At 36.6% G+C, this 22,019-nt stretch overlaps 1 protein-coding gene across 4 annotated transcripts in view; it reads right to left on the bottom strand.

Moving 5' to 3' along the window:
* The window catches only part of LOC132111424 (forkhead box protein N3-like), an 83,645-nt gene that overhangs the window by 36,044 nt on the left and 25,582 nt on the right, over positions 1–22,019 (bottom strand). For 3 of the 4 annotated variants that reach the window (XM_059518698.1, XM_059518701.1, XM_059518700.1), the window contains exons 2-3: positions 15,761–16,317; positions 1,975–2,111 (exon numbers count right to left, since the gene is read on the bottom strand). In XM_059518698.1, the coding sequence (XP_059374681.1) occupies positions 1,975–2,111; positions 15,761–16,303 (680 nt within the window). In that variant the 5' untranslated portion in view covers positions 16,304–16,317. Of the gene's footprint in view, positions 1–1,974; positions 2,112–15,760; positions 16,318–19,390; positions 19,612–22,019 lie in introns of those variants that run through there. The other variant, XM_059518699.1, reaches the window with a different exon arrangement.

Genomic DNA, 22,019 nt, shown 5'->3' with positions numbered 1-22,019 from the left:
AGATCTGTGAATCTGTGTTAAAACAGAACCATTTAAACTTGCCTGAGATCTTTAAAGACGCACTTCTAAAAATCTAGAGATTTAAAACTTCTTTGTAGACTTTAAAAAGGTTCTTCAAGGGCATTAGACTGTAAAACCTTTTCGGGTTTTAATTGGAAAGTTTATTTTTAAGAGTGTGTCTTTGAAAATAGTATTGTGAGGTTGTTATAGGCTGTTGTTTTTAAGAGGTGTAGGCTACAGGGACCGTCCGTCCTCTGTGATCTCCTCTTCCCACAGGGCCTCCGCGTCTTTGAACACCTGGTGCTAATAACCAACCTAGTGCTTTTCCCACACAGCATTATCAGCAGAACACAACTGACTGCAACACTCAATACAGAAGGCGAATTTGCTAACAATGAACTGCGCCCACTGATAGAGTCATTTATTTGCACATGCTGTCTGCGCTGTTTTAGCAAATGATTCAATGAAAAAATTATGCAAATCAGGTAACAGCAAAAACACAGCCAAAAAATTACTGCATAATGCAATCTGCTCAGCTCTATTCCATGTTTTAGGTCAGCTCTGAGTTTTAGGGTCTTTAAAATGCCCACACACAATTTTTCTGGCAACAACATATTTCAAATATATGATTAATGTATGTTTGCAAAAAGTCTGGTTACAAAAATATATATATATTCTTTTAAATTAAAATTTTTATAAAAAATGGAAATACAAGTACATAAAAAAATATTTCTGAAAAAATAAATAAATAATGGAGCAGGCCAATGTAACCCAAATCAAAAAGCCTGGTTTGAATGAAACAGCATATACCCTTACAGCAAAATTTTTATATATATACAGTACAGACCAAAAGTTTGGACACACCTTCTCATTCAAAGAGTTTTCTTTATTTTCATGACTATGAAAATTGTAGATTCACACTGAAGGCATCAAAATTATGAATTAACACATGTGGAATTATATATGGAATTATATACATGACAAAAAAGTGTGAAACAACTGAAAATATGTCATATTCTAGGTTCTTCAAAGTAGCCACCTTTTGCTTTGATTACTGCTTTGCACACTCTTGGCATTCTCTTGATGAGCTTCAAGAGGTAGTCACCTGAAATGGTCTTCCAACAGTCTTGAAGGAGTTCCCCGAGAGATGGTTAGCACTTGTTGGCCCTTTTGCCTTCTGTCTGCGGTCCAGCTCACCCCTAAACCATCTCGATTGGGTTCAGGTCTGGTGACTGTGGAGGCCAGGTCATCTGGCACAGCACCCCATCACTCTTTCAGATATAATCAGAAACCTCAGAGTAAAATAACACCAATTATCATTCCTCTCAAAAAGCCTCTCATCGGATATGGGATTATTTTCACTCAGTATGCAAAAATTGGCAAACAGCGCAATTTCACCTCCTGCACACATGCATTTTGAGAGAAAAAAGTACATATTTTTTAAAGAAACAGCCCTATTCAGCAATTGTTTGTCGAGCTATGAGATTTCTGCCTTGATGAGGCAGCAATGTGCTTGCAGCTTGTAGTACTGCTGAAGGGAGAAATGCAGGCCGTCGTGACAAAACCCAATCCAAAAACATCTGAGCTTCTCTTTCTCTGCCTAATTCCTTAATCATCTCACCATGCATAAACAACACCTGAAACCCAACCGATCTTTCTTACTAGAGCTCAGTTCCATTTGTTCCATATCCTTTAAGGATGATATGCTTGTTCGAGTTTTACAGTAAAGCAATTATTTTGTCGTGCACAGTCGAGTGGCTGGGAGCATGCAGACCTGTTAGCTGGATCAAAATGAAATGGAGCGGTGAGGGTGCCGCTCGGAACCCAGTGCCTGGACTCGCTCGGATAGCCCAGCACGCTTACACCCATGGGTTACGCTGGTAACCAATACCAACAGGGACAAGCATGCAACATGGAGAGAGAGACATTTGGTGAGGTTTAAGGATCGATGTGTCCAGTGGGACGCTTGCCTACCTTTGATATGCCTGAGGAGAGGTGGGAGGCGTGGTGAACACCTGGGAATAAGGATGATAAGGCGTCTTCTTCAGCGCCTGGATGAGATTCTGTCTGTATTCTGGGTCTATGCACCACAGGGAGCCCTTCCCGATACTCTGTGGAGGAGGAAGAGGAATACATCAGGACAGAAAAAAACTGCTAAATATGTCAGGGCAGCTGGCAGAACGGGTCAGAGATTTTCAGCTGTGGCATAAACTGGTGTTTGTGTACTGCTTCTTTTACCTTTTGGCTCAGATGAATCACATGTTATTCTGGTACGTAGATTTCAATGTATGGATCATATCTACAGACACAAGTTATTGCGCTGTGCTTCCGTTTGTAATTTTAATGTACTTCATACTGAAACATCAGATCATCAAGTAAATAAATGAAATCATGACTATGCAATGACGCATAGCTAAGCATACTAATACACTGTAGCATTTTTTCCTTTTAGCTTTGTCTTGAAAATGGGCTATCTTAAGCTGTGTTTCAGATCCAAGGCAGCAATTTTAGGCATCAAGGGTGTGCATTGGTTAAATTCTAAAGCAATGTAACAAGTATCTTTTGCAGATTATGCAGTTCCAGAATGCATTGTGGCAAGCTCACTGGGGCGTGGGGGCTTGGGATCCAACACGATGGACAGAAATGTTAATACCATAATACCGACATAACATTTTATAATAAGAATATTTATTATTTAGTCAATAATAATTTATATTTATTAAACACTAAAATATTTAATACATGTATATTATTTTAATGAATATATTTAATTATATTAAATATGTAATAATATTAATGATTTACTAAATATTATATGCAATTTTTATACTAATATTTATTATTATTAAGATTTGATTACATATTCATATGCTTTTTTCGAGTAAGTAGTTAACACTTTTACACCAAATTTTATTGGACTCAACTGTACAAGCGCTATACTGTATGTGTAATATAAATCAACAGGGTGCAAATGGAAATATGAAGTATTCACACTTCTGGTCACTTTGTTGTTGCAGATCACCTTAAATACAAATATATGTTCATTTTGTGAATTTCTGAGTTAAAGGTTTGCTCTGGTTGCAAGATAAGACTGAGTTTGCTTCATCCAGTACAAGGGAAAATTGAGAACCTGACCACCTGCGTCCCCTTGACCTCCACATTCTCCAGTTCATTAAAGTGAAATGGGTAGAAATAATGCGTAAATAACCAAGAAGTGCATACAACAGCTAGCACAGATGCTACAGACCACTTAGACAAACTCAGCATTTTAAGAGCGAATGCTCCTGGTATATAAATTAGCTCTTCTGACAGATCCTGCTAAAAACGAGGAAATGGCAAAATGTCACTTTGAAAGTGATATCAGGGGAAAATTACTGGGGCTCATTAGCACAGACTACAATCAGTGTCGTTTTACTAAGCCCCATTTTTCAGCTCAAGTTATCCCTCTACTATCAGAGATTTACACAATCAGCAAACCACCACCACAGAAGTGTAGACTATCACAGTGCTTTTGTAAAGTAAAAGTCATTTCCTTTCACTCAGGAACTTTGAAGTTATGGACAGCATGTGCTGTTTTGTTGAGACAAACTGTGTGTTCTCAATGAATCAATAGTCATGACCTTTGGATAAGTGACAGAGTGTCATACTGTGTGCCCTGAGGCAAAACACACACTCTGGCCTGGGCCATGTGTCACGTATTCAAACTTCGCTAAACTAACAAACCGGACATTGCTTTTGCATAGGTTTCATTTTCGTTACCTAAACCACTGAAATCAGTCGGCCCTACTGACCTACTGACCAAAATATCTTTAACAAAAGAACTGCTATGAGATTTGTTCATCTTGAACACTAGATCCTCCTGACAAGGCTAAGAAACGATAACAAAGTCTATTGATTGCCGCAAAGCCCAGAGCGAGCGCTCGGTTCTTTACCCACAGTATTTGGCTTCAGTGGAAAGATTTGTACCAGCACAAGTCAAACAATTCAAACCCTTGGAGTGTTTTAGCAAACAAAATAAACAGCACATTTATTGGACTCAGAATTTATTTACACTGTTTGAAAGCCTGACCAGTAAAATCTGAAATAGAAAAACAACAATAAAAAATGGTTATATAAATATATAGAATAAATTGCTTTAATAGTAATAAAATCAAGTAATTAACATGCACTTAACAAAAATCACTACAAATAGTCATATTACAATGACTACTAATTATAATCTATATTATATTATTACGATTTATAATTAATATTTTAATTTTATATGACTATTTCAGTAAATAATTGAATAGCAGGACTATGGAGCATTGTTCCATGCCATGTAATATTTTCCAGAGGGAAAAGTCTTTCCTAGCAAAGAATTCAATTTTCTTCTGAAAGCAGTGGATGCATTTATTCTCAGCACAAATTGATATTCTCCACCTAATTAAGCTGTCAACTTTTCATCAGCGTGTTTAAAAACCATACCTGGACCAACCACAAAGATGAACTGCACCATGAAATTCAATCCTTAAATGGTCCGTCCAGAAGATACTCTGATGGAAATGAAAAATAGGGGAGTTAAAATAAATTAACAGGGTGGAAGCAATGAAATGGGAAAGTACAGCAACTTGTTAAATATTTTTTTTAATAAAATTATTATTTATAAAATTTATACTATTCTTAATATTAATATTCATAATATCATTACTGTAGGGACATAGAAAAATTAAGCGAATTAAAAAAAAAATGTGCTACATTGTTTCACTTCAAATATTAACTATATACAGAAGGGAAAAAAAAGAACTGAAAAAAGTAGTTATATTGGCATTTTTGTTTCTCGGGAACAGACAAAAGGTTTCAGTTAAACAAAGAGAATCAATTCTAATTAAAATAGCATCATAAATCGTATTACATAAGCCCTGCAGGAAAAAAACAACTATTGTTAGTGACTAATTCATATTTGACAATTTCAAGAGAGTGAAAAAATACCAACTGATGAGTTAAAATTGCAGTGATTACATTCTCAACTTGTGTATTTGAGTAATAAGTATATGTGCAGACACAATAAAGCTTCGAACAGGGCCACATCCGTCATTAAAGGGTATGATATGTGATCCTGAGAGCATCAGATTATTCATATATGCTCCGTGGAGAAGAGGCTGCACTGGTCTATCTTTCCAAATGTTCTGTAATCAGGAGAAATCAATAGGTTTCAGAGCACATTGCCTCAGATTTATCTCCATCTCCCTGACAGCTGCTGTGTCCGTCTGAAGGCCAGCTCAATGGCTCCAGCCAATAGTCTCCAGTCAGAGAGAGGGGGTGAAAAGGGGAAAGGAGAGCCAGGGAAAAGGGGGGAAAGTACTTGGATTACACTGGTCTCCAAGGCAACAGGCAATGTGGAGCATATAAAGACTGTTTGATATACTTGGCAGAGAGATATTTCTTTCTCTTTAAGATGCATGGGCCTCTGAAGATGCTATATTCCATTATAAGCAGTAAAGTTAATCCTATCAGTTCCTGAGCAAAATGAAAAACCTGTTATTATGAAGCAACCCCTCCCTCAACTGTCCAGAGTCCCCCTTTCATGCTCAAGACTTGTGTGTGAAAAAAGAAACTGTGGGGAAAAAGTAAATCCCAAATTCCAAGTTTTGGATCCATCGTGATAAGATAACTGCCCATTATTTAATGTGTTTTAAAGCAAAAATGCCTCTTTTTTTCTTTAGTACAATGCTTATATTGATGGTAAGAGATTCTGAAAAAAATCCTTAACCTTAAGTATTGAGCTAAAGATACGTTAGTCCTACAGACATTAGCACTAACTCAAATCTAATGGTTTAAGGAGAGAAAATGTGCTATTACTTTCTAAACTGATTTTTTTCATACTAACATTTTTCAAATCAGTGTTATTTTAGTATTTATACTTATAGCTTTTTCAGGTTTCAATTTAGTTATAATTTTTAGTAACTTTGTGTTTTTGTCATTTTTATGTTTTTTTATATTACTATTTAATGTTTAATTTATTTTTAGATTTAGTTCCGTTTTAGTTTACTTGCAGTAATTTTTTGTGCTTTAACAATAGTTGTCAAGGTTTTTAATCTTATATTTCTGTTTTAGTTTTTTTTTTTTATTTCAATTAACATATTTTTTGATCATTCTAGTATTAGTAAACAATAACAGTACCATATCATTTATTGGCCGAAATTTTTACTTTTTTTGGTCAAGATGAAGATGATGAATTCCTGCACCGTCATGTCCTTATTTAATCTTTTTTTTTTAAAGGATAACTTAATCATGTTAAATCCATTCTTTAGGAAATCAGCAATGTATATCCATTTTCATGCTGTACATTATAATGTTTTCATGTCTAAGTTAACTTGTAGCTTTTAAAACAATTGATTTTAGTTTTAATTTATTTACACAAAATAGTATAGAATTTACATTTATGAATCAATGGCCAAACCATGAAACATTTTGGTCTATTGGACCAAACAGGCAAAAAAAAAAAAAAAAAACCTTACAGAGGGACCAGAGCCAATTCTAGGGATTTTATCTTTGGTTTGGTTTTAAATTGAACCAGTAAGTAACTTCTTAGCAACTATGTAGCAGCATGCTAACTATTACTCAGAGCACTTGACTTCCTAAACTGAGTGTGTTAAAATGCTCTCTTGGTTAAGTAATCATATAAATGCAGACATCGAACATTCTGAAACATGCATAAATCAAGGTGTCCAAAAGGACATTATTGCTTTGGTCTCCAAATCACAGCAGTCTTCAGCTGCTAATGGCTGCGGCCCTAGAGTCGTCATCTCTTCTGAGGCTCTGCAGCTTAAATCACACGAAGGAGCAGAGAAGCGGTAAGCTCGCTCTGTGATTGGTGGAGACACGATAACCTCAGTTCATATTGGCTGAATTCTGCACATAATGGCATTTTTAAAGAAGGTCTATATTGTGGAGTTCTGCATGACTCCGTTGACGTTCACCTTCAGAGGCCCTCAGAGCATTAGAAAGGGTATGAAATGTCATTCATAATGAGGGCGTTTGGGGAGGGGGAAGCTTGGCTGTTGTTGGATCTATTCACGGAGATGATTCCAACACATCACCCCCATCCAACTCTCGCACTTCTGTCCTTTCAGTCTTTCTAAGTGTGTGCAACTCATTCTGTAGGCTGAGTAGAGCTTGAAGATCCACAGTGGCAGTGTGTCACAAAGAACATCAGAGAAACACATCACACCTCTAACAACTGACACCAATGGCTGCTGCACTGCATCCTACTTTCATCATACATTAAAAACAACGTGAACAGTGTTATGAAAAAGATTGTGCCAACTCTGAATTCTGATTAGCGGTCACAGTCAAATCCAAGCAATTGTAAAATTTCTGCTATATATTGTTTTACAATTGCTTGGTTTTTACTGTGGCATTCAATCCTAAAATGAATATACCCGTGAACACACACCCAATGAATTATGCATCAAAGCTGATAAATTGCAAGACAAACATAAACAGCCAACAATACAACTAATGAACTATATTACTTGGTATATATTAAAAAATTCAATCATGAATAATAATAATAACATTTATTATTATTATTATTATTATTTAATGCAAAATTACTATATATGGACATTACAATACTCTAGTCTAATTTGGATAACCCCCCCCCCCCCCCTTTTTAAGTAAAAAACAAACTCAACTAAATTAAATAGTAACAAACTACAAAATGTTAATAATAATAATATTACTAATATATTCCCATTATTTATATTAATCATAATTACTATTAAATAATACAAAATTACAACATATTCAAATACAATATTCTAGTCTCTAGATATGATTTGACAATATTTTTTTAATAAAATCATAAACAATTTTTTTCATAAAGCTACAAAAATAGTTAAATTATTCTAAATTAACAATTTTTTTTGTAAAAAAAAAAAAAAAAAAAAAATATATATATATATATATATATAAATATATCATTCTCTATATATTTCTTACTTTCATCTCCTAAAAATGTCTGAAAACTCTTCTGAATGTCTGAATGTTCTTTGCAACAGAAAATGGATGGAAATGGAATTTCAGCATTAAGTTTTCATGAAATGCCTTTTAGTGATGTAGGATTTTAAGAGTGTTTTCAAATCTTTCCAGAAAAACAAGTCCAAAATAAGTAGCTTGGTTCACCAAAAGCTAAACCAAGCAATGCCATTGAGACAACCACGATCAATAATTTAGTTTAATGCCAAAATCTGTCCTAATACTGAGGCAGAGGAGAAAAGAGCACATGACAAACTGCTAATGACCTGTGTAATCCTAATTAAAGAGGATTCCTTTGCAGAGCCTGAAGCCATCCAGAGTAAGGCAGATACAAAAGTAAAAGCTGATGACATGATAAATTGAGACAAGTTCTGTTCCCAGCACAGTCTGTGCCAGAACAGTACCCAGGACAGAGTGTGTGTGTGTGTGTGTGTGTGAAATTGTGCGGGTGCATTCATACCATCTTATGAGTGTACATGCTGTACATGATTAACAGTGATAAAGGGTGGCCAGATCAAACCCCTCTGAGATGAATCCCCCCCCCCCAAAAAAAATCTGCACGTTTGAGCGAACCGTCTCTCTTGGCGTTCACGCACGATGTTTATTCTGACACAGTCAGCACACGCAGAGATCATACACAAGCAATATGGTGTCCCCCACGGGTGTAGCATACGGCCATGATGCGTGAGGAGACCAAGCCTTGGAATCAAATCAGTGACTCAACCTTGTGCAGGAAGTGGTCAGTGCCAATATCCTCATGGTTAGAGCGCGACATACAGCACAACTGAGCTCACGGCGACCCGAGTTCGAATCCCAGCTCGTGGTCCTTTGCCGATCCTGCTCCCCTCTCTCTTCACCCAATGCTTTCCTGTCTACTCTACACTATCCTTTCCAAATAAAAATCATAAAAAAGCCCATAAATAAATCTTTAAAAAAAACTTGTGCAGGAAGTTAACAGACTCACACATGCCATCATATTTTAAATTCAGTGAATATATAAACTGAATAAAAAAGCTTTCCATTGATGTATGGTTTGTTAGGATGGGAAAATATTTAGCCGAGATACAACTATTTGAAAATCTGGAATCTAAGGGTGCAAAAAAACGAAATACTGAGAAAAATCACTTTTACAGTTGTCCAAATTAAGTTCTTAGCAATGCATATTACTATTCAAAAATTAAGTTTTAATATATTTACAGTAGGACATTTACAAAATATCTTCATGGGACATGTTCTTTACTTAATATCCTAATGATTTTTGGCATAAAAGAAAAATTTATTTTTTTTTTTACTCATACAATATTTTTTAGGCTATTGCTACAAATATACCCCAATTACCCAAAACCTTATGTATGAGCAACAGACATCTGGAAAATAAGGCAGTGCACCCCTAAAAGCTGTTATTAATTGTGGAGGGAGACAAACAGACAGCCAGACATCCTGAGGACTGAACTGCTGAGGTTCCCTTCCGTTTCAGGCACCTGAAGCTCTGCCAAGAGGCTCTTTAAGCACAGACAATTGACAAAAGATGCTGATTTCCATAATCAGATGGTAAAGATTTTGAACACAGAGATTATCAAACTTAACAACACTTCTCACCCTGACAGACTTGTATTCAACACAGATTGGTGAAAAGCCCTAACGATGAAGCACTAACGGGGTTATATCAGAAACAGACAAGTCAAGCAATCTCTAAAATTGCTCAATTGTACAGCTCAAACGACAGAATTAGCTGCAATTATCCTTTCATCTGTTCAGCGTTAGTCTTGTTAAAAGTGAATTCTGCTAGGATGCGTTTTTGATCACAAAATAACATTTTCTGTCAGTTTACTCACACTTGAGTTTTTTACAATTTAACAATTATGATTTTCTTATATTTAAAAATGTCATTTATTTATATGAAGTCAAACGGAATTTTCAGTAGTCATTTATTATTAATAGCAATGTTGAAAACAGTTGTGATGCTTAATATTTAATAATATTTATAACTGTCATACATTTTTTTCTGGATTCTGAAAAGAAAGTCCAAAACAACAGCATTTATTTAAAACACAAATCTTTTGTAACATTTTAAATGACTTTACTCGTCAGTATGGGCCTTTATCACAGTCCACGTCCCATCACATCCGGTTACGATTAGTAGCGTAAAGGAATTCCTGCCCGCATTATTGTCAATGGACAGATGGCAGTTTTGTGAAGAAAATTCAACTAATTTAGTTGGACTTTTTCAATAAATGTCATTTGTTGATTTATAGTGATGGCCTACCATGTATGTCATCCTGCATTTTAATGTGTAACATTATCTGGTCGACATGATTGTCACTGCTGCCGCTGCTACCATTCATGAGATCAATAAATAGCATCACACTGCTCAAGTTACTCCCAGAGAAATAATCATACTGATTTAAATGCATTTTTAATATTATTTTGTTTACTCTAGCATTATATTTAGTATAATTAATCTCCTGTTTATACACAATCATGTAGGATATGAATCATTTAAGATGAGCAATCTAGTTATTTTTGAATAATCATTGATGGGCTGGAAAGATTTTATTTGAACAACTATAATTTAATGTAATTATTGAGGATTGCATCGTAAAGTGCGTGCATGAAAAATGAGAGCATTATTATTTAATAAAATAAGTTTCCCCCAACATTTTAATTTAATCATGCAGTTTTTAGTCATAATTAATATTTCAGGCTTTGGCTAATTTTCCTGCAGTTCTGTACTAAAATAAGGTCATCAGACTCCTGGAAGTGTGATAAAGGCCAATTCAATAAAAGTGTCATGCCATAGATCTTAGCTCATTCACAATGTCCGTTCATCATTAATCATTCCTTTGAGTAAAACCTTTTCAATTAATTTTGTTTTATTCAGCACATAAAATCAGTCTTAATTATAAGTTCATGAATCTGACTGGTCTGGTTTACACACAGTTATAATATCACCTCAGAGGACTTCTGAAATTAAAAGCTCCATAGCAATCTGTACAACTCTTAAAAACGTCTCCTTTTTGTTTTCCACAGAAGAAAGAAAGATAAGGGTGAGTAAAGATGAGGAATGTTTCATGTTTTGGGTGAACTAATCCTTTAAACATGCATTCTTTTTGCAGCATGTAAGGTGCTAATAATGGTTTCTTACAACCATTAGAGCAAAGATTAAACAGCATAAAAAGCACCCAGTGAACGTTTTCAATGACTGGTCAGTGAGTCATGAATCAAGTAATGACAGAACACAGAATGCTCTTTCATTTTCTCTATCATCAAAACCTACAATAACCATAAATTAAAGTGGGTTGAAAGATTCATAGCGTTCCCCAAAGTTTTATGAAATGGTCTTATCTTCGGGCCAGCCTTATCTTTGCCACCTAAACATATACTTAGATGTCAATAAGGAGAAGACATTAAGTTTTACAGTTAAATCTCCATCCCGCTCTCATTAATTGCAAGATTCAGATTCCAGAAGGTGCTGACATCCTAAAAATCAGAGCTCAGCTCCATATCCGCTATTGATCGGCAGGTACTGTGGTCTCAGCATCAGGATCCCTGGGGGATGGTCGCATAACCCTTGATAACACTATGCACTGCAGTCTCCGAAAGTTGGGTGGGCTGGTGACGTCAATAGTAGGTTTGCCTGCAAATCTCTCGTGGCTTCCCTCGCAACCAACATCTGCCCACAGGGAACAGAACAGCTGGCCAGGGTACATGTCAGCGAGCAGGCCGGCTTTATCTTACATCAACCTGGCTTTCAGAGCAATGGATAAATCGTGTCACACGGATCAGCATTATCGCAGTAATCCCTCACAGGGATTGAAGAGCGGAGATCAGAGAAAAACAAACAGAGAGTGATATATAGATCTGACACATTGCTCTTTAAATAATTAAACTTGTCAACTCAATCAAATGTCCAGGCAAACACCCAGAACATCACCATTATAGTGCTGACAGTACAGAAAATGCTACGCGCTGGAAATGCCAATGTGTGCTCTTCCATCCTGCATTTCTTCATAAACCACTCCACTGCTACTTGTTCAATTGCAACTCTTGTGTAACTTCGTCCTGTTACTATGGAGATGTCATCAACAATGGAACAGACACGTTAAACATCAAAGCTCCCTCAATGTATAAACACCAATACAGGTGCCTGTATGTGAACCAGACGATGTAAGTGACACAAGAGCTTTGGGGATCCACCCATATTACCACCTATCAGGTGCCAAGTTCAGATCCTGTGTTCATAACAGTGTCATGGAAACAAATGACAGGGTGTCATTTCTAGAGCACTCACTCTTCACCAGTCACTGCGAAGTCACTGTGTATTAGAGAAACATGCATGCACAAAACCACTAAACTGACAGCCGATACCGAAATCTTGGAAAACAGGGGGCCAATAGCCGATATTAAGCTGATATAAATATAATTTTTGTTATTAATATTAATAAGAAATTTGAAATCATTTGACAATGGATTAAAAAATAAATGTGTAAAATAAACATACTTACAGCATACTTTAAATGACAAAGTATTTTTTCACAAGTAAATAAATATTTAATAAAAATATAATTAAAAAGGAAGTAAACACTGTAACCAACTGGGCACTCAGCATTCTGGGAAGTTTGTGTGCATTGGGAATCATGTTTTTCAAATAAAGCAAGGGTAGCACTTATTTTACATAAAGCACACAGAGAAAATGACATGAATATGGCAGTGGTCAAATGCATAAAGCACAGCATAATTTGAAATCATAAGTTTAAAGTTTAAAGCAATTAACACGGACTGACCAGTCACACAGAGAACACGCGATCATGCAGATTGCACACTTCACATGATCTCACAGCGGGATTCAACTACGTTTGCAAGGTTTGTGAAATTAATTGTTCATTACTCATTCAAAGATTTGTTTTAATTATATAAACGCATATTTGCTTAATGCTGACGTCAAACGAGAAAGTATTATAATGTTTGCCTTTCTATTACAAATAATAAGCAGTAGAATTAATAAGCAGTAATTCTAAGATCCTTGTGTGAAAATTGTAGCTTTTGCTTTCTTAAAGCTATTGTTTAGGCACATTCATGTGAACAGTGTGCAACTGCCCCATGCAACACTAATTTTGTTGCCGTTTTTGCACATACTTGATTTGCATAATTCCTTTGCGAATCTGGTGCTAAAACAGTGCAGACAGCATGTGCAAATGATGCTAGCAGCGGGTGCAACTCATTCTCAGTCTTTAAAAACCAAAACAACATTTTCTTGAGGTCTGGATCTCTTAATTTGGTTCTCCTCTTGGCCGAAATTAATTATTCCTCTGTAAACCCCTGGGGATTGCACATCTATCAGATGTTTGTTTATTCAGACTCTTATTTTGCTGGTTTAATTTGCCCCTTACTGTCTCATTATGTAGAGTCATGCATGATTGCATAGCAAATCCACAATGAATCTGAAATTAAAACAGACCTAAAATAGTCGTCTCATTCATTAAGTAGGCCAATGAGGCTAGAAAAATTAAATCAAATACCAAATGAACAGGCATACGGCTAATCATGACTTTGTGACCTAACAGAAACATTTTTTTTCTAAAAAGTTAAATAAACAACTCTGAAAACTGAAGATACAACAATAAGTGGTAGAAGCTTTGCCAACATTTACCGTTGTCATGTAATATTAGTGTTGTTTGCTAAGGTTGTCATCACTGTTACTATTTATCATACTAAGACCTGAGAATTTGAAATAACCCCTAAAGCTTAAGTATTAAATTTTGACATTTTCCGAGTGATTTGAGTAAAGATCTGTCAGACAATAAAAAAATTTTAAAAACATTTTATGGACTCACCTCTCACCCTAGCAACCACACACAACAACATAGCACAGCAACAACTTCTGCACATGAAACACCATCCAGCAACCACCTCGTAACCCCCTAGCATCATGATGGCAAATTTTGCACATGCAGCACTATCCAGAAACCACCTAGCAATGCCCTAGTAACAATGAAAACACCCTAGCATCACTGTTGTGAATTTTGTGCATGCATCACAATCTGGCAACTACTTAGATCACTGTTGCAACCACCTAGCAACTCCCTAGTAACAATGCACAACACTCAGCAAGTTTTGCACATACAAGAACCATCCAGCAACCTCCTAGATCTCCCTATAAACCACCAAGTAACAACCTAGTAACCATGCACTAGTAACCTAGTACCCTAGTATCATGGTTGCAAGTTTTGCACAACAAACCAGCAATCGCCTAGCAACACCCTGGCAACCACCCTAACTTCAGTTTTGCAAGTTATGCACAAGCAACACCATCCAAAACCCACTCATATGCACAATATGCTAGCATCATAGTAACACATTTTGGAAAAAGCAAAAAACAATTATGCAACCACCAATGCCCTAGCAACCTTTAATTCCAAAAAGCCTAGAGCTCTAACTTGCACAATTAATTTGAATAAAGGAAAATCAGCTCGACACTGTGAATCTCAACAAGGCACAAATACATTTTGGATGGCAATGCTGTTAAATAAAGTTAGATTAGTGCATGAAAGACAAGAACTTAAATGATATCTGGTCGAGTCGAGCATCACGGTTTATTAAAAAACAGCCCCAGTGCTTTGAGGGAAGATTTTCAATTGAAACTTAACTCAATATTAAGTCACTGCGATCCTACATTAAATAAATAAATAAATAAATAAAAATGTGTGCCCCAAAAGTTAAATATTTTGACCAGGTCAACCAAAGATGACACTGGAACATGAGACAAAAAACACTCATTCTTTATGGACTCCCTGCAGCAAAAGAGACTGTAATGTTCTTTAGGGGCAGGAGTGAAGGGGTTGATCGGACACTAGTCTATCATCAGTGGATTAGTCATTCCCAGCAAGAACTCTCACACACACACAAACACACACACACACACACACACACACAAACACATCAGTTTCTCTGTTGCTGCAGCAACAGCTTACTTTCCATGTCAACTACAAAGCTGTTTCTATGGAGATACGTATACAGAAAAAACTCTTCGCTCCATAGCCAGGGACCAGATGGCAGTGAACTGTAAGAGTCACATGGAATGGCTTTACTGTTCTGACTAACTTGCAAACACACGCACACCATAAACACACACACACATAGTCTGGTTGACTATCCTTGTAGGGACTCTTCAAAGGCATAATGGTTTTTAATACTGTACAAACTGTATCTATCGCCATATACCAATCCTACACCAAAACCTTTCCCTCACAGAAAACTTTCTGCATTTTTACAATCTTTTTTAGCAATTTACAAAAAAACTCATTCTGTATGATTTATAAGCTTTTGTACCCATGGGGACCTAAACTGAATCCCCATGAGTTGGTGTGTAGTTAGGTTTAAGTCCCCACCAGTGTAGAAAAACCTGTATACACACACACACACACACACACACACACACATATATATATATATATATATATATATATATTTTTTTTTTAATAAAATAAAAGTTTAAGTTTACTTTTATTATTTATTTCTTACAAAAAAAACATGGAAAATGTCTCAAATTGATTCACAAATTATTTAATGAATCGGTTCAATGATGATCCCAACAAACTGATTCACTGCAAAAATTAATTGGAATTCAAAACAGCAGCCAACAAAGGACTTCAGGTAAGTGCATTTATTTTGCCTTGTCTTGCATAGCTATAAGGCTTTTAATGCTATGTACAAAAAACAGCGGTTTTGGCATCCTTACCTGACTCCTGTCCTTGTCCACTTTCTTAAAACACTTATTGAGGGACAGATTGTGCCTGACTGAGTTCTTCCACCCCGTGGGGGCGCTAGCAAAATAAGGGAAGTGTTCCAGGATCCAGTTGTATATGTCTTTAACTGGCAGTCTCTTGGAGGGGGCATCTTCTATAGCCATGAAGATGAGGCAACTGAACGAATAAGGGGGTTTGCAGTTCGGGTTCTGCTTGGCGTCAAAAGGGAGGTCCGAATGGGCCGGAGAGGGCGGGGTGTCATCGTCCAAGTCCTGGACGGGGCTGACACTCCTCAGCACGGGGTCACCGAAGCTGTTGAGCAGGTTCTTGCTCTCGTGGAGCCAGTTGAGGTTGGTGAGTTCCTCGTCCTCCATGCTGCCCTTCTCCAATTTGATGGTGGGAAGAGCCAGGTCCATCTCCTCGGCCTCCTGCAGGGCACGCGTGATGGAGCTCGCCTGATAGAACTGGCTCAGGCCGCTCGTGAAGCTGACCCCGGAACTTTCCGGCTTTTTACTGGGAGGCATAACTGGACCCATTTAGACCAAGGCTCCTATGGAAAACACCAAGAGAACATGATCACAATCACAGAAGGCCAAAGGTGAAAATAAAACACATTAAGAGCACCATTTGGGATAGTGCCAGTGACTATGAAGTGACTACTTCACATATATTTTGAAATATTTCTCAATCCGAATCCACTATTGTAGAAGTTTACAAGTCTTGAAGGATGACTAAGATCACTTGATGTTCAGATCACTGCAGGAAGCCCTTGTTTCCATCCAAGAGACAAAACATTCTCAGAGAGCACAAAAGAACGAGACTATGAGTACCATCCTATTCTGTCAACAGCAAGAATGCACGGGACACAAGTCTGCTCTCGGAGATGATGGAACAGCTATTGAGCAACTGAAGATGCCTTGCTATAGTGTGAAATATTTCTAGTAAATGGAATATAACACTCAAGGTCATCTACAAATGATCTGCTCTGTCTGTTTTATGTGCTCTCAACTGCTCTTTTTATAGTTGCCATAAACAGATAAAAACACAGACATCAATATACATATAAAGTCACAAATGTGATATAATGATCAAATAAGACTGTAAAGACGTATAATGTTACAAAAGATTTCAATTTCTGTTCTTTTGAACTTTCAATTCAAACAATCCTGAATTGAGCACAATCATTATCAAAAGTGATGATAATAAAAAAATATTTCTTAAACAGCAAATCAGCATATTAGAATGATTCATGAGCATATTGAATGGGCACACATATTCATGAGCTAAATCGTCGCTATTTTAAGATGTCACCACAACCAGCTAATTTTTGACATTGTTTAAAAATAAAATGACAGCTGTGGTATTACTAATCTAAAAATTGCTGACTATCTATTTCAATACAACAACCCATAAAGAAGTGGGTGTGACAGAGGGAAAAAGACACTATAGGGGCATGTCAATCACTGAATCAAATACTCTGAACATGACACCAGAAAAACAGACTGTGACAAAGATCAATTTGTGTGGCACTGTCTCTGCTGTCTCGCTCTCTCGCTCTACACACCCAGTCCATCTGCAAAAGCAATGACTAGAAAGTCACCATCAAACATTTAAACATGATACTGGCAAAAATAATTCTATAAAAAATCTAACTCTGCTACCCCTCTTCAAAAGGCAGATTATTTTTTTTTTTAAACAAGACCTCTACTTTACACTGCTTGTCATTCAGAAAAAGAGAAATGCTTAGAGATTATACTTGAGCGCTGTGGAGAGAGCAGGATTTTGAAGTCCTCTTGTTCAAACCAGCCATCCACACATTGAAATGCAACACGGACACTAAAATCATTCATGAAAAATCAATGTACTGCATCTTTCCAATGAGGAGGCGCTCCGGTCCCGTGAGCCGCTGCACAGGAAAATTATATTACAGCTGACAGTAAAGTAATTTAATTGCACTGTTGCCATGACAACACAGGGCTCTGTTTAGGCCTAATTTGCTGGCAACTGCCAATTGTGTCCCGACTCCCAAGAGACTCGAAACATCATTCTTGACCATTATTTTTGACTTCAAAGAAAGTTTTTGCTAAATTCTTCTGAGTATCACATGACAAGGAAGTGTGATGATGTGAATTTCCTTTTCAGCTTCCATCCTGGCTTATTTTAGGACACGTTTTCATACAGTATTTTGCGAATTCATTTAGCTCAAAATGTGACAGGTTTTCTTTGAGGGTGACTTTTGGAACTCTTGCACTACGTAATATCTGAACATGAACTGAAACATGGGAAGCAAGTTTATAACACTCTGCTCTTAAAATAGCCTCAAAAATGAAAACTTTAACACTGGCTCTTAAGGCCATCTGCACTAAATTGAGCGATGACTGGAACCAAAATAAAAGAAAAGCATGCATACATAAGTTATTGTTGTGAATGACGCATTAAGCTCGATGTCCAGGTTCTGGATTCTTTCTGCAGGATCGTGTTTCACTGGCAAATAGCTGTAAATGTGCTCCAGTCGTGCGCCCAGAAGACAGCAGAAAGCCAGATCACAGAGGGTGGGTTAAAGCTACAGATAATCATGCATGAAGCTCTGATCAGAGCCCAAATACCATCTGCCTGTCTAAATCAACATTTGTTTGGCAGCCTCATCACAAATCAGTGATTAAATGCATGCATGCATACAGTCATATACAGTACATCTGCATATGCATTGCAAACGACCGGCCGTTGGGGCTTGAATAAATTAACATCTGCCCATGTCCTCCATGTGTTAAAATGCATAACGATATTCTACATTCAGCTATGTTCATTAACATCCCAGTATGAGTGACATAAAGACAGCACAACGACAAAGAAAAGCACTTTGCTCCCTCATCACCCATCTACACAACCTGACTATTAACCACATACACGAGTGCCAAGAGAGATCTAACGTCCTGATATTACAAGCAGGGCGACTGTCGAACTGTCATTGTTTGGCCCACTTGATCGGGAGAGCTGCGTTAAAACAAGCACAAAACTCATTTAAAGTGGGTGAAGAACAAGTAATGAGTCTATTCATGCTGGTAATAAATCGCTCACTGAGTCGCTCAGCCACAAAAACAAGAAAAAGTAAACTTTATGTGCAACTCGACTTCTAATATGCCACACTCTCAACAAATGATTCAAATTAGACTAAACTAGATTTTTACAAGGTCAGAAGAAAATGCAACACATTCAGAATTCTTGGGTGGTTGCCAGGATGTTGCTAAGGTGTTCTAAATGTGTTTTAGCCCGTTGTTATGGTGTTGTGAAGTGCCAGCATACTGGATTAACTCAAAACCTCCCCAGTCTTCTTCTGTTTTCAGGCAAACCAGGTGATGAACTAGATGTCAATGTGGTTTAAACAATTGCAGTTTCCTAGAAAAATTTGTTTTGCTGCTTGAGGATAGAAGTGTTTTTTTTTTTTTTTAAAGGACTACACTGCAATAAATAATCCGATTTAAGGATACTTTGACAAGAACTTCAGCTTTACATCAAAACAATTGCCATCCATCCCACAAGACTCCCATTTCCTTACTCACATCACAATTAATATCAACCTGACACATAAACGGGCCTTTGAGAAAAAGTAAAAAACTCTGTACCTGCTCTGAGATTTCATTCATAAGCTTGGCGGAGGCTTCTCTCAGCTCTTGTGACAAACATTTTCCTTCCCTCTAGACAGAAACACATTTATATGTAATCTCACACCACGGTACACATATTTCCGAGGTACTCCGAAGTACGTAATAGATCTCTTTTGACGGCATAAACACTTCACAGTCTACGTCGAAGTGCAGGCAAGCCTCGACTCATCTGCCTGGATTGTTTACCTGTAAGATTTATCTCAAACGGTGTGACCTGTGGAAACTCCTCCTCCTGTGGAATCACAGGCCTTGTAACCTGACTGGAGAAGCCCCGCCCCCGTCACATCTGAATGGACGCAGGTCTGCGAGCTCATATGAGCTGCAGAGACATGTTTCAATGAAAACAGAGACAAAAAATGTCATTTACATGAGGAAAACAAACAGAAGACGACTTAGCTGGAGGACTCCTGGCATTTTCTTGAAGCAGGTAATCCACATGTTTGACGCCATGAAAACAAATCCAGACTTTCGCTCTCGGCTCGAACAAGAAAAAAAAGTAATGTGCTGTCAATACTCAAGGAACGAAGGAGAGGTGAAAGGTCACATTCTCTCAACTGCAGTGGCAGTAAATAGCTGCACTCAACATGATTTTAGAGCTGTTCTCTTATCACTCCACAACAGAGAAGTGGCAGGTAGGGATTTCATACAGCTCAAAGCAAAAACCACGTCCAGCTCAAAGCCTTGACTAAGCAGACACAAAACAACCACTCAGCATTCAAATGGCCCCAATTACACAAGAAATAATCAAAGGGCTTTAATCTTGGCATGAAAAAAACATTACAAAAGTTGCAGCGAGTCTTTTTATCCCATCTGAAACTACAGCTTTTAATTACAGCTGGTCTGCGCAGCTCTCTTCTCACAGTATTGTTATGCCCAAAGCAAAGTATTGAGCAAGAGTTTCCACAGCTTAACGCGGTTATCGTGGGTAAGTACTTGCAGTAATGATTTATAGCCACTCTTCTGATTAATCTACCCAAGTGTACTTATTCAAAGCCAAAAAACCTTGTGCACAGACAGTCTGTGAACAATTTCACTGAAATGCTGGTTCACACAAGTGACTCAGAGTTTCAGATTTGTCGGAGCATAACTTTCCTTTCATTCTTGACCAGGAATGTTTCAGGTTTAATACAAGTTCAGGTTTGTTTAACAATATTCGGATAAATGTTTGACAAATATTTCAACTTTTAAAAACATATCTTGAGACCCAGACTAGACAAAATATGTAGCTCGAGATACCTGTCTTATCTCATCACGGTCTCTCTTATCCGTCCCAGAGCAAGGCTTCATTATACCTTTTGTGAAAGAGGTGAGAGCAGACAATATCACATCTGGTGTATTAATGAAGTTCTGGCTGAGTAGAATCCACTTTCTAGTGCTGTGGAAGCTACTTTGAAACTATAGCTTGTCAACTTACAATTTAATGTAGTCACAGTACAGTCAAGATACTAACCTGACTCAAAAATAAAATAAAAATTTTGACTGACTGAAAAATAAATTCTATATTTATTCTGTATAAATATTGAATATCTTTTAATATAAACATTATACATGAATACTTATTTAAAATATAAAAATATTATTAAAAGATGTAATTTAATTAGATTATAATTATTGGCAGGTAAACAAAACTTCCTTTAATGAATAAAAAAAAAAAACGCATCAAACTTAAATTCAGACTAGAGCTGCACGATTATAACAAAAATCATAATTGTCGATTATTTCCTTGAAATTGTAATTACGAATATTAATTACGATGATCACATTGATGATCACTCAATTGATTGCATTGAATGATGTTTATACCATTGTTTGATGCAACTGCATGCCGTATTTTTATATGAAAATAAAAAAGCTGTAAACACTAACTGAAAAACTTTTCTATATAAAAATTTTCTATAGTATTAAGCTACAAATGTCAACTTTACATCGGATTGGTTTCTTCTTTAAATTAAGCCTATAAAAAAGTGAAAATATTAATGGTATTATAATGTTATACTAAAACTAACATTTTTTTTTTTAATTTAGAAAACGCATCTTAAGCACGCAGAATAACATAAGTCGACTTTATACGATCTATTTCAGCTTTGAGCGATTACGTAATTGTGCCAATCCATAATTGTAATCGCGATTAGAAATTTGATTAATTGTGCAGCCCTAATTCAGACTAAATATAAATGAAATATAAAATTTAACTAAACAGTTGAAAACACAGCCATGTAAGGCAACATTTAACTAAATATTATTATTCATATATAAATAGAAGACCTAAAATACTATGCAGATTTTAAATCTGTGAATTTTTTTTTTCCATCAGTACATTTACTAAATGAACCGATTCATTAGGATGAATCAGATTTTCCAGTGCCACATATGATTGCTGACTTAACTCGTTTGGCAGTAAAACCACATGCAAATTACAATGCGAGACTGAAAACAGCAATGTAGCTTTGTGGTTGCGCTACACTGCTACAACTTGTAAAGAAAAAGACTCTTGGAAAAGCTAGTATTTTGAAAACAACTGATCTAATAACATGCTCCTGAAAAGTCGGTAGAATTGCTACATTTAGTCTTGAATGCTCCTTTTCCC

Source organism: Carassius carassius, chromosome 31, assembly GCF_963082965.1.
Source record: "Carassius carassius chromosome 31, fCarCar2.1, whole genome shotgun sequence".
Classification (NCBI taxonomy): domain Eukaryota; kingdom Metazoa; phylum Chordata; class Actinopteri; order Cypriniformes; family Cyprinidae; genus Carassius; species Carassius carassius.
Note: the sequence above shows the minus strand (reverse complement) of the source record. Positions and strands in the feature narration are given on the sequence as shown.